At 41.5% G+C, this 15,314-nt stretch overlaps 1 protein-coding gene across 1 annotated transcript in view; it reads right to left on the reverse strand.

Annotated features, from left to right (window-relative positions):
- Mnd1 (meiotic nuclear divisions 1) overlaps positions 1-15,314 on the reverse strand; it is a 52,699-nt gene that overhangs the window by 6,307 nt on the left and 31,078 nt on the right. Inside the window, exon 6 of the mRNA XM_021197032.1 lies at positions 8,777-8,891. Within this exon, the coding sequence (XP_021052691.1) occupies positions 8,777-8,891 (115 nt within the window). The remainder of the gene's footprint in view (positions 1-8,776; positions 8,892-15,314) is intronic.

A 15,314-nucleotide genomic window follows, 5' to 3' on the forward strand; every position in this document is an offset into this window, starting at 1 on the left:
ATGGAATTGCTGACTCGCATGTTCTGTATTATTTTGAGGAATGGATAACCCGAGAGGGAGTCTTTCCTTGTTTCTTTGAGACAGAGTCTTACCTTAAGTTCCTGGCTCATCTGAAACCTCACTATATGGGTCAGGCTGGCTTTAAATCTGACAATCTTCCTGCCTCTGCTCCCAAGTGACAGGATTCTAAGTGTGTGCCATCACACCAGACCTTTACTTTTTAAAGTAACTGTACCACTTTGTAATCCTACCAGCTATACAAGGGTTCCAATTTCTCCACATCCTTGCCAACACTTGTGATCTTAAAAACAAACCAAAACCAAAACCAAAACTGTAGCCATCTGGGGCTGGAAAGATGGCGCAGTGGTTAAGAGCACTGGCTGCTCTTGCAGAAGACCTGGGTTCATGGAAGCTCATAACCAATTATAACTGTAGTCTCTGGCAATCTGATACCCTCTTCTGGACTTCTGGGTCCTTCGCTTACATGGGGCATAGGCATATACACAGGCAGAGCACCCACACACATAAAATTAAAAACAGGAGGAAAAAATTCCATCCTAAGGAATGTGAACAGACATCACTGTGGTTCTGATCTGCACTGACGAATGCTGTGTTTTTATTGGCCATTTGTTTATTTCCATGGAAGAACATTTGTTTAATCTGTTGACCACTTAAACTGGCATTCTGATCATTTTACTACTGAATTATGAGCTCTTTATGATGTTTGTTTAATCTGTTGACCACTTAAGCTGGCATTCTGATCATTTTACTACGGAATTATGAGCTCTTTATATATTTTGGATATTGCCTATTTGTCAAATAGAATATTCTTGTTATTTAGAAAAGTTTTCAGTTTTAATAAAACTCAAGTATGCTTTCTTTTGTTGTTACTGTCATTCTGGCTAATCCAAGGAGGGAAATACATGCCTAAGCTTCCTTTTGAGAGAATTGTAGCTTGAGCCCTTACATTTAGGTCTTTGGAGCATTCAGTTTTTGCTATGATAAGCAGTAAGGTCCCAGTTAATTTACTGCACTTGTAGATCTAACTGTGTCCAAGAGCATTAAAAGATTTCTTTTTTGAGCTGAGTGATCTGAGAATCCATAATCCCGATTATAATCAACCATGCTGACTTGTAGACTCACAGTTCCATTTCACTAATAGATGTCTCTCATGACTGAACAGCACACCATCTCAACTGCTGGACACTTGTATTAAATGTGGAATTAAGAAAATTAGTCTTCAATATTTAAATAATAAATTCTTTTTTTGTTTGGGTAACTTCTACTTTTATATGAACCTAAATGTTACTCTATCAACTTCTGAGAAACAAGTAGGAAGAACTGTGATGGCTTCTTCACTGGTCATGGAGAAGGGCGTCAGAGTATGCTCGCCTTAACAATAGTAAGCCTTTCACCCCACACACCTGGCATGTCTTTCTATTGACTGGCATCTTTCTTTTGTTTCAACAGTGTTTCATGGTTTTCAGACACATCTTACCCTTCTGATAGCTTTAGTCATAGGTCATCTGATCTGTATTGACACAATGCAAAACCACCAATTTTCCTTTCTTAACTTCAGCTTCTATTTGTTCATTGTTAGCATACAGAGATACAAATGAACTTGAGCATGGTAATGAATGAAATCCCAGCATCTGAAATGGCTGAGGCAGGAGGATCAATAATTCAAGGTCAGCCTGGACTACACAGCAAACCCAAACAATCAAACAAAGAAAACACATAGTGAGGCTGGAGAGACCACTCAGTGGTTAAGGGCACTGACTGTTCTTCTCTCAGGACTGTGGGTCCTGAGTTCAAATCCCAGAAACCACATGGTGGCTCACAACCATCTGTAATGAGGTCTGATGCCCTCTTCTGGTGTATCTGGTGTTTACTTATTATTATACGTAAGTACAATAATAATAAATAAATCTTTAAAAAATCCCCACACATATGGTTTTTAAAGTATTGACATTTTGGTAATGTAAACCTCTGACATTATTAATCATAATAGTTTTAGGGATGTTTACTTCTGTGTATATAAATACTATTGAAAATTTATTGTGGGGGCATTTGTTTCCACATATATAAATATGCTGAAGATTGTCTATATAGCTACAAAAGTATATAATCTAAAAGCAACTGCCTTTAGTTCTTCCTCTTCAAACTGAGTATTTTGTTTGTTTGTTTTTTCTTGACTGACTGCCCTGGCTAGAACATCTAGTCCAGGTGGAACTCGTAATGAGGGAGGATTCCATCAGGAGCACGGCCTCTGCATAGAGTGAGGAATTTCATGTCCATCCCCAGTTTACTGAATACTGTTAATTACATATGACTATTAAATTTAAAAAGAAATATCTTTTAGCTGGTATGGTGGTACCCACCTTTAATCCAACACCCAAGGAGCACAGACAGGGGTCAGGGGGTACTAACTGTTAATAGACCAGCCTGGTCTACATAGTGAATTCCAGACCAGCCAAAGTGACACAGTGAGGCCTTGCCTCACACAAAAACAAAAACAAAAGCAGAACAATTTTCATTTATTTCGACAAAGATTTGGTTGTCCTCCTCCCACCAAGTTTTATTTTATAATACCTTGCATTTCTGTAGGTTAGCTATGTTTTTTCACAGGCACAACAAATCCTGCATGCTCGATAAATGACACTTTGTGGGGTGAGTAATCCTTCGCCTGGGCTGCTGTACTTGGCCGACGAGTGTTTGGTTGAGATTTTCACTATGAACTTCATTTTCCTTTCTTGTTACCTCTTTGTCTCGCTGTGACAGCAGAATGATGCTGGCACCGAGTGCTAACCTACACAGTTCTCTACTCTCAACTTCAGAGTCATTTGAACATTCGGTAGAATTCCATCACTGAACATTGTCTGGATCTGTACATGCCTGTTTAGTTCAGTGGTAAATCTGCATCCTTATGTTCTAGTTCATCTGATTTTAGCAAAGGGATACTCAGGATTTAACCCAGGGCCAGGCCACATGCATGAGGAGCAGGAGAGCCACAGAGCCGACTACACCATTCCTCATTCAACTGCTTGTTCAAAGTATTATTCAGTATTCAAATACTAGAGCTTTCAGTTATTATTATTGGATCTATCTGTCCCTTTACTTCTTTAGGCTTTTGCCCCTGGATTTTATAACTCCTGTTTTATCTGCATATATTAATTATTTTTCTGTTGCTATGATAAACACCACAACCAAAGGCACCCTACGAAGAAAAAAAATGTACTCTGGTTTAGAGTTCCATTATGGTCAGGAGTCATGGCGGCAAGCAGCGGGCATGGGGAGGCATGGAGGCAGCAACAGGGAGCTTTAACTACAAACTGGAGGCAAAGCGCAAATGGAATGGATAAAAAGCCTCAAACTCTCAAAGCCTGCCTCCTGGGCAAACCCCCTCAGCTAGGCTGCAGCTCCTAACTCCCCACAGAGGCATCAGCTGGGAACCAGGATTCAAACACAGGGGCTTGAGGGGACCTTACTCTCTCAAGCCATCCCATGTACACACATGACCTATATGTTCTGATACGTCGTCGTCATCATAAGCTGCACTTGCCACACTGGCAGTACCTCACCTCACAGGCTATTTTCTTTGCTCTTAGTGTAGCTGCTTTGATCCCTTTCAATTACTGTTTGTAAGTCTTCCTCCAGCCTTTTACTTTCAACGCATTTTTGTCTTTAAATAGGAGTCTCTTCTAGGTGGCATATAATTAGTTGGCTTATTTCCTTCCATTTTGGCCTCCCCAGCCTTTTCACTGGAAAACAAGCCACATTCACTTAGTATAATTAGATACTATTTACATGACATTCTGTCATTTTCCATGTATGATGGTTTAAATGAGAAATGTCTCTCATATTCTCTCAGATTTGAATATCCTGCCCTCCCCCTGGTTGGTGGCACTGTTTGGGGAGGTCACAGAACTTTAGAAGACAGCCTTGCTGGAGGAAGCACACCACTGGGGTGGGCTCTGGAGTTTAGATCCTGATGGCTTCTGTCTGCTGCTTTGTTTTCTGTGTGTAGTTCAAATGTGCTTGGCCAGCTCTTTCCTCATGCCTCACTCACCACTGTGGACTCACCCTCCAGAACCACAAGCCAAAGGAAACCCTCTCATCCACAGGTTATGTTTGGTTGTGGTGTTTATCATAGCAACAGAAAGAAATGGGTAAACTTGGTCAGATGTCCCTTTTATCCTTCAATTTTTCCATAACTAATGTTTATATTAAGTGGAATTTTCTGTCTCTCTCCTTTTCTTCCTCAAATTTCTGCATTCTAAAATAATGTAAAATACACACACACACACACACACACACACACACACACACACACAAATAAAACTCAGGGTAGCTGAGTGGTGGCACACACCTTTACTCCCAGCACTCCAGCGGCAGAGACAGGCAAGTCTCTTCTTAACTAGTAGCCTACACCAGTGATTTACTTCTTCGTATTGACCAACTTAGGTGCCAATGTTACTTTACCTCCATCTGAAGAGCTTCCTTCATACTTCTGAAGGGTTCCTCTGTTACAAGCTAGTAGTCGTTCACTAAGATAGCTTACTTTGCCCATTATCTCTGGAGGACCAGTTTCTGGAAACACAAGCCCTGGTTGACAGCTTTCCTTCAGTATTCTGAATACACGCTCCCCGAGGCCCTCCCTGCCTCTGGGTTTTCTAAGTAGAAGTAAGTGGCTAATCTCAGTGAGGACCCCTGACTACGATCACTTGTTTCTTTCTTGCTACTTTCAAAATTGCCACAGGTGTCAGATCTGAAAAGGTGTCCTCGTTATTGGTTCTTCTTCTTCCTAAGATCAGACCATCGCTACTGTTCCATTTTTCATTCTGCTGACTCTTTCCCAGTCAGCACAACCCATACTGTGCACACTGTGCGCAGTCTGACCTCAGTTCGGCTGCTGCAGTTCTAAACTCCAGAGTTTCTACTCGGTCCTTCTAGTACGGGGTTTCTGTTGCTTTACTAATACTATGTGCTTTGTGAGTTGCTTAGGTCTTCCTTTATCTTTATAGGCAGGTCTCCTTTGGTGAATATGTTTAGAGCAGCTCGATAAACTTGTCTGCTGAGCTTAACACTGCTTGCTGGGAGCAGCCTCTATACTGTAGCTTGTGAGGTACATTCTCTTCTTTCTTTGCAAGTCCTATAATATTTAATACAGAACTGAGCATTTACAAATAGGCAGCAGTGGCGCACACAGTGGAGGCAGCGCACACCCAGCGCTCAGGAAACAAAGCAGGATTTAAGCTGCCCAGGTTGGCCTGGAACTTCTGACCTTTATGCTCAGCCTCCCAGACAGCTGGGCCTGTAGGCGTGTGCCACCACACCTGGCTTACTTTCAAGTGCTTTTGTGAACACTTAGTTTCTACATCTAGTTTTACTTAATCTTGTTCAAATAATGACAATGGTGGCTAAAATAGTATTATTTTTTAAAAATAAAACTGTTGCTCTGACTTTTCGCTTTCCTGGTTACTTACAATTTAACTTGTGAATAGTTATCAATTATCCCACCAGAAGAATGAACTGCAAGTATTTCCTGAAGACATTATTTAAAAAGAAATTACTATTAGCCACGACTCTATGGACTATTATCAGGAAATCTTGCCCCACATGAATGGAGGACAGCTTGGGTAAGCCCGATTGTTGTAATGTGGGTGTATGAGCTATGCTGTCAAGAGCTAAATCCTATTACAATCAATTTCTAAACCACATAATCCTTTAATCCAATTATTTCTGACTAACTTGATAGCTGAAATCCTATGAAAATCTTCATTATAAAAAAGGACATTAACATTTGGGATTAGAAGTTAGAGCCTAGTAAAGTTATTTAAATTTAATGATGATATTTCTGACATCTGCTACTAACAATTAAGTTTCTTAGATCTGTGAAAATCGTAGTTTTCACTGAAAAACTTCATGAACAATTTACTGCATATGGTACAGGAGGCTGGGCAATAGCCAGAGCACAATCTGCTTCATTAAAATTTAAACCAATTGTTTATTTTTATACATAGTTTCCTGGTCTAGCAAGCACTGCACTCCTTTCTGAGTCTAGTTACACATATGTGAAGCTAAGATGTCCTCAGCTCATGGTCGCCAGTTTAATATCTAACTTTACTCTTTGCTGTCTTCAAATATACTAATCTGATCCTTGGCAAAAAGCAAGCAGCTTTTAATCCAATCGGTGTAATTGTCGTGTCAGAGATCGTTTTCCTGTCAGGAAATGTGACCATTGTAATGTTCTGTCCCGCCGGTTCTGCCTCTGGTTCATTACTCCGTTCTGACTGACACTGTGCTCCGCTCATTTGCATCACACTTTCCTAGTCTGCACAATTGGAGATACTAGCCTGCATTCCAAGCAAGCCTGTTTTTCTAGGTGATTTTGGATTTTTGTAAGTGCTCCTGAGCTTGTTTGGGGCATGCTAAGATATAACCTGGCACTAGTTAGCTGTTTTCAATCTTGAGTCTCATGTGCATAAGTGATGTTTAGAAGTGATGTCAGGCAGGGTCACCTGCCCAAGGAACCACCTGGTGCAGTACCATGAGAATCACGAAGTGGCGAATCTGAACTCCTCACTAAGGAGAGCGAACACTTACACTTACAGCTCCTGTAACAGAGAGAGGCATGGGACACGAAGACAGGAAGTGCTGCTCCCGGGGAAGCGGCAAGCAGCGGGAAGCAGCGACAACCACCGCAACAACCACCGCACAGCAGCTGGACGGTGCTGCTCTTTTAGACTTTTGATTTTGGTTTGGTTTTTGGTTTTTCAAGGCAGGGTTTATTTGTGTAGCCCTGGCTGTCCTGGCACTATCTCTGTAGATCAGGCTGGCATCAAATTCAGAGATCTGCCTGCCTCTGCCTCCTAAGAGACAAAGATTTTCATAGGGATGGAAGTAGAACTCTTTGAGACAGCCATTCTTAACAAATTCTGTTTGGAGAGACATATCTGCTCACAGATTCTTTTTCACTGTTCAGAAGAACAAAGTGCTTAGCTAAAATTAGGCTCTATAAAATTAGCTATTTCAGTTGAAAGTTGTAAAATCAGAGGAACTTCAGTGAACATAGATGCTCACAGCAGCAGGAAACCAAAGAGGAGGTGGCAACCAGGAAGCTAGGTCCACTAATCTCCCACTCTCAAAAGGTCACATGCTCAAGATCCAGCTGTGTGGCGTGCCTAAGGTCCTGAAGAACTTCACAGATCTGTTTCTGCCCCAGGCTCAACACCCTCAGGTGACTGGCTTTCAAGAACAGCATGGCTGTATCTTCCAGCTGTTCCTGAATTCACCTGCCCTGACTCATCCTAATCCCTCTGTGATCAACTCAAACCCTCAGGTTTTTCCAGGAAGCAAATCTGGTCCTCAGCCCCTCCGACTGGTCTGCTCCTTTCTCCCTGCAGTGTCAAGTGGCCCTTGCCACTGTTTCTTTAGGGCAGTGCTTGCTTGCTTAGCTGGTTAGTTTCCTTTTGTTTACGCACTATACTTCTTGGCCATAGTCAAGGAAGATCTTTTGTTCTATGGTCTCCACTGTATGGTCATAGGTGTTTCCTTGGGCAGGTGGCCCTGACTGTGCTGTAATTCCAGCATTCTGGAGCCTGAGGCAAGGGAATTGCTAGCTTGCTAGCTTGAAGCCAGCTTGGGCTACAAAGAGAGAATTTGTTCTCAAAAGACAGCAACACACACACACACACACACACACACACACACACTCTCTCTCTCTCTAGCTAGGCCACCTTAATTATAACCCAACTCTGTTCTGGCTACTTCTAATGTACCAAGTACTCCCAGTTTTCTCAAAGTCTTAGTCTTGTACTATTTCTGAGTTTTAAAGAGTTACACTTGGTAAAGTTTGCCCTAAACAAAAGTTAAATAGAAAAATATGGGGAAAGTTATATATATTTTCCTAAACAGTTTAATGTTATATTTTTAAAATTATATAAATATTATAATTTTATATTGTATAAGTACATAAATAATGCCAAGCTTTGAGGGTTCTATTTTAAAATTGAAGAAAGACAGGTAAGATAGTTCAGTGGTCAAAGGTGCTTGCTACCAAGCTTGATAACCTGAGTCAGACTCCTGGGATCCATATGGTGAGAAGAGAGAACCAACTGCTGTAAGTTGTCCTCTGACCTCCACAGTTAGGAAGAAAGTCACTGGTATATCCATCCATAAGGCTTACAACTTGTGAAGCTCTTCTATCTATATACCCTTTTCTTAGAAGGTGACAGTAGATTTCCTCAGTAGACTGGAGGTGCCTAAGAGCACCCTGCTCCTTCTCTGACCTCTCGCTCCCTGACTGTCTTACACCTCTACTGTCTGACCTCTTGCTCCCTGACTGTCTTAGCCCTCTACTGTCTGACCTCTTGCTCCCTGTCTTACACCTCTACTGTCTGACCTCTCGCTCCCTGACTGTCTTACACCTCTACTGTCTGACCTCTCGCTCCCTGACTGTCTTACACCTCTACTGTCTGACCTCTCGCTCCCTGACTGTCTTATACCTCTACTGTCCTTACCCTGCTTACCTTCCATACTTCTGAAATGATTTCAGCGGCCAAGCTGTGACCACTCAGGGCTGGACTGAGTCTCTTTAGTTGACATCATGTGTAAGGCAGTGTCTTTCTGTTAGATAGCTGTGCTCGCAGCACTGAAGCGGGCTTAGGAGTAAGCCTGTCTTCTCATAAACAAGAAAAGGGTGGTTCCCGGCAACTAGAGATGCAAAGTCTCCTGTTACCAAGTAAAAGATGCTCAAGTTATGATGCAAACTTACGTATCTCTTCTACAACCTGTGGGTCACATTCTCTGTATTTTTCCACTTCTGCCTTAAGTTGTTGCCTTTGGTCGTGAAATGAAGAAAGTTCTTTTGCAAGCATGGCTCGTTCTTCCTGGATATAAAGGATTTCATGTACAGTTAGGCCAAATAAAATCGTATGTGTAATGAAGTAATACATTTCAAAAATACATGTTTTGACATGCTATATTTATATACTCAGCTCTCGGTGTCCATGGTTCTGCATCTGAATCCACTGATCAAAACTACTTAAAAAATACAACAAAACAAGGCAAAGAAAAAAAAAAACCCCACGTATACTAAACATGTACAGAAGTTTCTATGTACTCACCCTCTGAATGATACAACGTAACAAATGTTTACAGAGCATTTCTGTTGTGGTAGGAATTATAAGTAATCTAGAGATTACTTAAAAGATTATTAGAAAAGCTATATAACTATTATGCTATCTTGCAGACATATATTACATTTATATCTAAGTCTGCATTTTACATAAATATATTATACAGAGACATATCTAACTGGCATTTTAATTCATGCAATGTTTGTGTGGACATCAGGGAACTTGCGAGAGCCAGGCCTCTCCTTCCACCTCGAGGGTCCTAGGGATCGAACTTAGGCTGTCAGGCCTAGCAGCACAAGCCTTTACCTGGTGAGCCTCCCTGGCCCAATTTATTTTAAATAACGGACTTGAACATCCAGATTTTAGTATCTCACAAGGTCTAGGAGCCACTCCTGCTGTGGAAACTGAGGTATGCTTGCACTCATACATATGTACAGTATAATAAGCCTAATTCTCATCCTGCGCTGAAATCTCAAGTGCTTTTCATAGATACTGAATTATTAAATAAAAATAAGTATGTTGCGTGTAGTAATTGTAAGCAGGCAAGAACAGATGGTTAACATGGATGAACTCAAAGATGATGATGCTGTCATACATCAGGGGAAAACTCACACTACTATTTGGGTAGTTTCATGGCTGTGCTAACACATGTAAGTCATAGTTTCTGTCAACATCAGTCATTAAGCAATTATCCTTTAAAGAGTGTTTGAAAAAAGTTCTAGAGCTCTTTTCAATTTTAAATGATTAACCTTTATAAATATTTAAAGGGATCAGAAATGGCCTCCTGCCATTTTTCTTTCAAGGTGAACAACATAAGGTTTTTAAATAGCATGAGCCAACAGACAGGTAGCCTTTGACATTTCAGGCAGAGGCTTCACCAACTTAAGAGATGCCATGGTGCTACAACTGTGTGACTAACATTTGTGAAATCTGAAAAATAATTTCACACAAAATCAATTGCTGGCAAAGATTCTCAGATGAATTCAAGGCAAAGGTCAAAGTTCAAATGGCCTGCTGGGACTGGCCCAAGGCTCCCTGCCTGCCACGCTGCAATTTCTCCTTGTACTCTAGCTTTGGCTTTGCTGCTGCTGTTGCTGTCTAGACAGTAAGATGCTCTAGAACAGCCCAGCCCACAGAGCACTGCATAGTGGGAATATCCTAGCTCTGCACGCTCCAGTACAGGGTCATTAGACACATGTGTACCATTACGGTTGCTATGACTGAGAAACTAAACTATACATGACTTAAATATAAATGAGTAAATATAATTAGTAAATGCCACACTGACACAACTCAGAGAAATAAATTTAAGGCTAAGTCGGATGTAACAGAACGGTCTTTCCTTGCTATCTAAGCCCAGATTATCCATGCTTTGACAAAAGAAAGAGGAAAAGGAAAGGCTAGTGAAGAAAAGAGAAGCACAGGGAGGACACCCACGTGAGTGCAATGACAACTCTGCAGGCACTTGGATGTGAAGACAGCTTAGACGGCACCAGTGCAAAAACCTCTGCCAAGGTATTTCATGCCTTCATGCTTCTAGTTCCTCCAATACAGAACTAGCGATAGGGATGGCAGTCACCTCTTACACTGTGGGCAAACAAAATGCACTAGAAAGTTCCTGACAATGTACCTGGTGTAGCTATTTCTTCAGCAGTATTGCCATGACTGATCTCTAACAGGCAGAGGGTGAGTATTGTTGTAGAAATTATTTAAACCCAGCCCCGCCTTTGGTTATTGAGTACCCAGATAAAAAACACAAACAGCCTTTATATTTTTAATAAAGCTTAAGCAGCACAAAAGCTGAGCATACCAAGCCTCCATGTTATCAGAATCTACTTTCCTAGTCATAACCCTGAATTATTACTTACTATTGCTATATTGATCTGAGCTGCTCTTAACTCCAAATGGCTAGCCCACAGAGCCATGTTTTTTTATGGCTCATCTAACCCAGGTGGCTTCTCCTTCTCCATTCTGCACCATCATGGTCAGATTAAGATTCTAATTTAGTTACTTACAATAAAATGTTTTCAAGGTTATTCATATAGTAAATAGCTAAAAATAATGTTTAACAATTCAGTTATGCTATATGTGGATAGATGTTCTTTAAACGTGTCATAGATCTACAGAATATGGCATTTAAAACCATTTCATTATTAAAAGATCTTTTGATTACAAGGCAGATCTGCTTCTGACAGTACCCCACTCCACTTCAAAGATGTTAAGCACCAATATTTCCATGTGGTGTTGCTTCATTTGTGACAGCTAGTCACTGGGGGAAAAAAAAAAATGCCCTAATTTCATCTACAGACAGAATGCTGTCCAAAAAGGACAAACAGATACAGGATAGTCGACTGCCAAGCTCTGCCAAGGCAGGGTAAGCTAGCCATTCATAATTGCTGCTTCAGATGTTCTGGGCCAGAAAGCTGAAGATGTTCGAGCACTGTAAGGAACGTTGGGGACTGTCCAGGGAGTCAGCTGTCTCTGCCAATTGTTTAAATTTTGGAAGCTATGTTCCTGCATACTCAAATATATATTCCTTCTTAAATCTCTGACAGGGTTGAAGACTAGTTATAGTCTCCTAACTGAACTTATGTCGTTTAGCATTAAAGAAGGTGTTCTAGGTTTAAAAGGATGGCTTTCAGATGGTAATACAAGTTAAAATCAAACATGATTGAGGTACAGAATTATTAAACCCTTTAACTTAGGATAGACACTTTATCTAAATTGCCAAATATGATGGACCAGATGTTACAAGTATATATCATACCTAATAATTTGCATACTTGTTATAGTTGCTGAGAGAAAAGGATTCTTTATTGGACTAAAAGTGGGAATTGTTGAGGTTTTGTCTTTTACTGTCTATTGTAATGCTAAGTGTGGGCCCCTAAGACATGCCAACAGCCAATAGCTAGGCAAAAGAGACATAGGTGAGGTTTCAGTTTCCAGGGCTTGGGTCAGATGAGGAAGAGGAAGAAAAGGAAGAAGGTGAAGGCGCAGGAGGGAGAAGGAGAAGCTGTCATAGGTTAGGTGAGCCATAAAGATGTGACCCTTTGGGATAGCCAAATGGAGTTAGCAGCCAGATGAAATATAGTAATAATTTGGGGTTCTGTAGGAAAGTAGATTCTGATAATATGGAGACTAGGTATCTGCCCAACTTTTGGCTGTTGGCATCTTTATTCATCAATCAGAAATAACGTGGGGCAGGGTCATAGGGGCTACATGCTGACTTCAGACTCTTGGGGGCCCACACTTAGTATTACAATAGACAGTAAAAGACAAAACCTCAATAGAGTACTTCTGAAACTTCTTGTCTTAAGACATTCTTAGGAGCCGTTTGGAATTACTATACCCTTCTGCTGGCTGAAAGCTCTACTGTGGCTTGATAGTAGGCCTCCCTACCCCTCAGCTCCACTGGTTACATGGATTGACTCATACTCAGTAGCCTGGCTGACAATTTCCAGACATGCCTATGCCACTACTCATTGTAGGTACTTCTCTCAGCTACTGCCAGTGTTAAGGAAAAAAAGAAATGGAACAAAGAAGCAGCAACTACTACTATCAACTGCAGAAATAGCAGGTTTGGGTGGTGCCAAGAGGCGACTTTCCCTTAAACAGTTTACAGAAAATTACTGTCCTCCAATTCCTATCTCTGACTGCTGAAAACTAACATGAAAGAATAAATAGGAAGTAAATGTGGAAGCACATACTCCCTGTAAACTGTGACACAATCCTTTCTGTAGTGCAGGACGTTTCCAGATTGCTTCCTTTCACAATCGAGCAACAGAACAGAGGCCAAGGTGGAGTGTTTAGTAGTCTCTGCTGATCTTTAATGTTAAAATATAGAGAATTTTTTCAGCCTTTTGTCTTTCTTCTCTTCCCTCCCTTTGTTTCTTTCAGCTACCATTGTTTTGAACTAGAGTCTCCTTATGCCAGGCTGGTCTTTAACTTCCTATGTAGCTGAGAATGACCTTGAACTTTGGACCTCCTGAGTATTGGGCTTACAGGCAAGCACTACCCCAGGTTTATGCAGCACTGGGGCTTAGCCCATGGTTTTGTACACACTAAGCAAAAGTTCTACCAACTTAGCTACATCCCCTGTCATTTGTATGTTTGTTTTGAGTTAGGTTTCACACCATAGTCCAGGCTGGCCTGGAACTCATTATGTCGTCCAGACTCAGCCTTCTAAGTGCAAGGATTATGGGCATGAAACACCACACTTGACATAAAACATTTTTATAACTCCATTGTTAAAATAAAGAGGAAGCTAGAAAGTACCTGATCCAAAAATACAAAATCTCTGGCAGCACATTAAAGCACATACTGCACCTTTAATAGTGACACGGGCTGGGCTAGGGACATGCGTAGCCCGGTGGTAGAATGCATGCACAAAGCTCTAGGTTTCTCTCTGCCCCCATATCCATTCGATCAAGCAGATCTCCTACAGCCTCCACTACCCCTACCCCCATCCCATCCACATCCCTTTGTCTCAGCCTTCTGCAGGCACTTCCTGGGAACCTGCCTGCCATGTCTGCCAGGAAAGCAGGTAGGCCTTCACTGTCTCTCCTCTCTTCTAAACCCAATAGCCCAGGCTCATGCTCACCTCTGTATGAGACTACCCGTTGTAGACTCCTCTTCCTCCCTGCCCCCAATTCTAGCAGAACCCACAGATCTTCTCCCTCCCTCACTACCCCCTCCCCACATCCTTTCATCCAAGCCTCCAATCCAGCATGTATTCTCTGGGAACCCAATAGTTTGCCAATCCCGGCCTCTCCTCCTTCCCTGCACCTGTCCGGGGCGGGGTGGCTCAGCATATCCCAGAGGCACACTCTGCATTCTTCCCTCAGTGAACCCCTGTCTGCACCTCCCCACTTCTAGCCCAGCTCCATCTCAAGTATCAGCTTCCCCTACGAATACATTCTAACTGGAGCCCCCAGTCAGTGGCTGTACCTGTCAGGATCTCAGAAGTCCTCCCGACCAGGCCACTCACAGCCACACATTCTCCAGAGAGGGCAACAGAAACCAAGGAGCAAAATGCCAGCTCAGCCAAGACAAGACTAAACACCAGCACCTAAAATTACAATCTTCCCAATCCCAGACGACAAGCCATCTGCATAAAAACACAGCTATTAACAGCCAGGTCAACATGTCTCCACTAGAGCCCAGCAATCCTACCACAATAGGCCCTGAGAAATGCAGTGTAGCTGAAGCACAAGACAAGGCCTTTACAATAGACTTTAAGACTATGTTAGAGGGTCTTAAAGAGGAAATAATCCATTAAAGACATCCATGAAATGAAGAAAACTATTCAAGAACTATAGATGGAAATAGAATCAGTAAAGAAAACCCAAACTGAGGGAAAGCTAGAAATGAAAAATATAAAAACTCCAATAAGAAACTCGGAGGCAAGCCTCACCAACAGAATACAAGAGATAAAAGAGAGAATCTCAGTCATTGAAGACAAAATGGAAGGAATGGGTGGGTAACTTAGTCAAAGAAAATGTTACATCTAAAAAATCAGGCACAAAGTAACCAGGAAATCAGGGATACTATAAAAGGGACAATTCTGTGGACAATAGAATAGAGGAAAAGGAAGAAACCTGAACCAAAGGCACAGCAAATATCGTCAACAAAATCAGAGAAGAAAAGTTCCCCAACCTAAAGAAGGTAATATCTATCAAAGAATAAGAAGCATACAGAAGCCGGGCGTGGTGGCACATTCCTTTAATCCCAGCACTTGGGAGGCAGAGGTAGGCAGATTTCTGAGTACGAGGCCAGCCTGGTCTACAAAGTGAATTCCAGGACAGCCAGGGCTATACAGAAAAACCCTGTCTTGAAAAAAACAAAACAAGCAAACAAACAAAAAAAAGATGCAGCATACAGAACTCCAGACTCTGGACTAGAAAAGAAACTCCCCACATCACATAATAATAAAACATCAAACATACAGAACAAAGAAAGATTATTAATAGCTGCAAGGAAATAAATAACTTTTAAAGGCAGACCTACTAGAATAACACCTCACTTCTCAATAGAGACTCTAAACACTGCAAGGGCCTAGAGAGACTCTAGGAGACTCTAATATACCATCCCAAAGTATATCCCAAAACTTTTTTTTTCTTTTTTATTATTATTTTCTTTATTTACATTTCAAATGCTATCCCGAAAGTTTCCCAT

This window comes from Mus pahari, chromosome 4 (assembly GCF_900095145.1).
Source record: "Mus pahari chromosome 4, PAHARI_EIJ_v1.1, whole genome shotgun sequence".
NCBI lineage: Eukaryota > Metazoa > Chordata > Mammalia > Rodentia > Muridae > Mus > Mus pahari.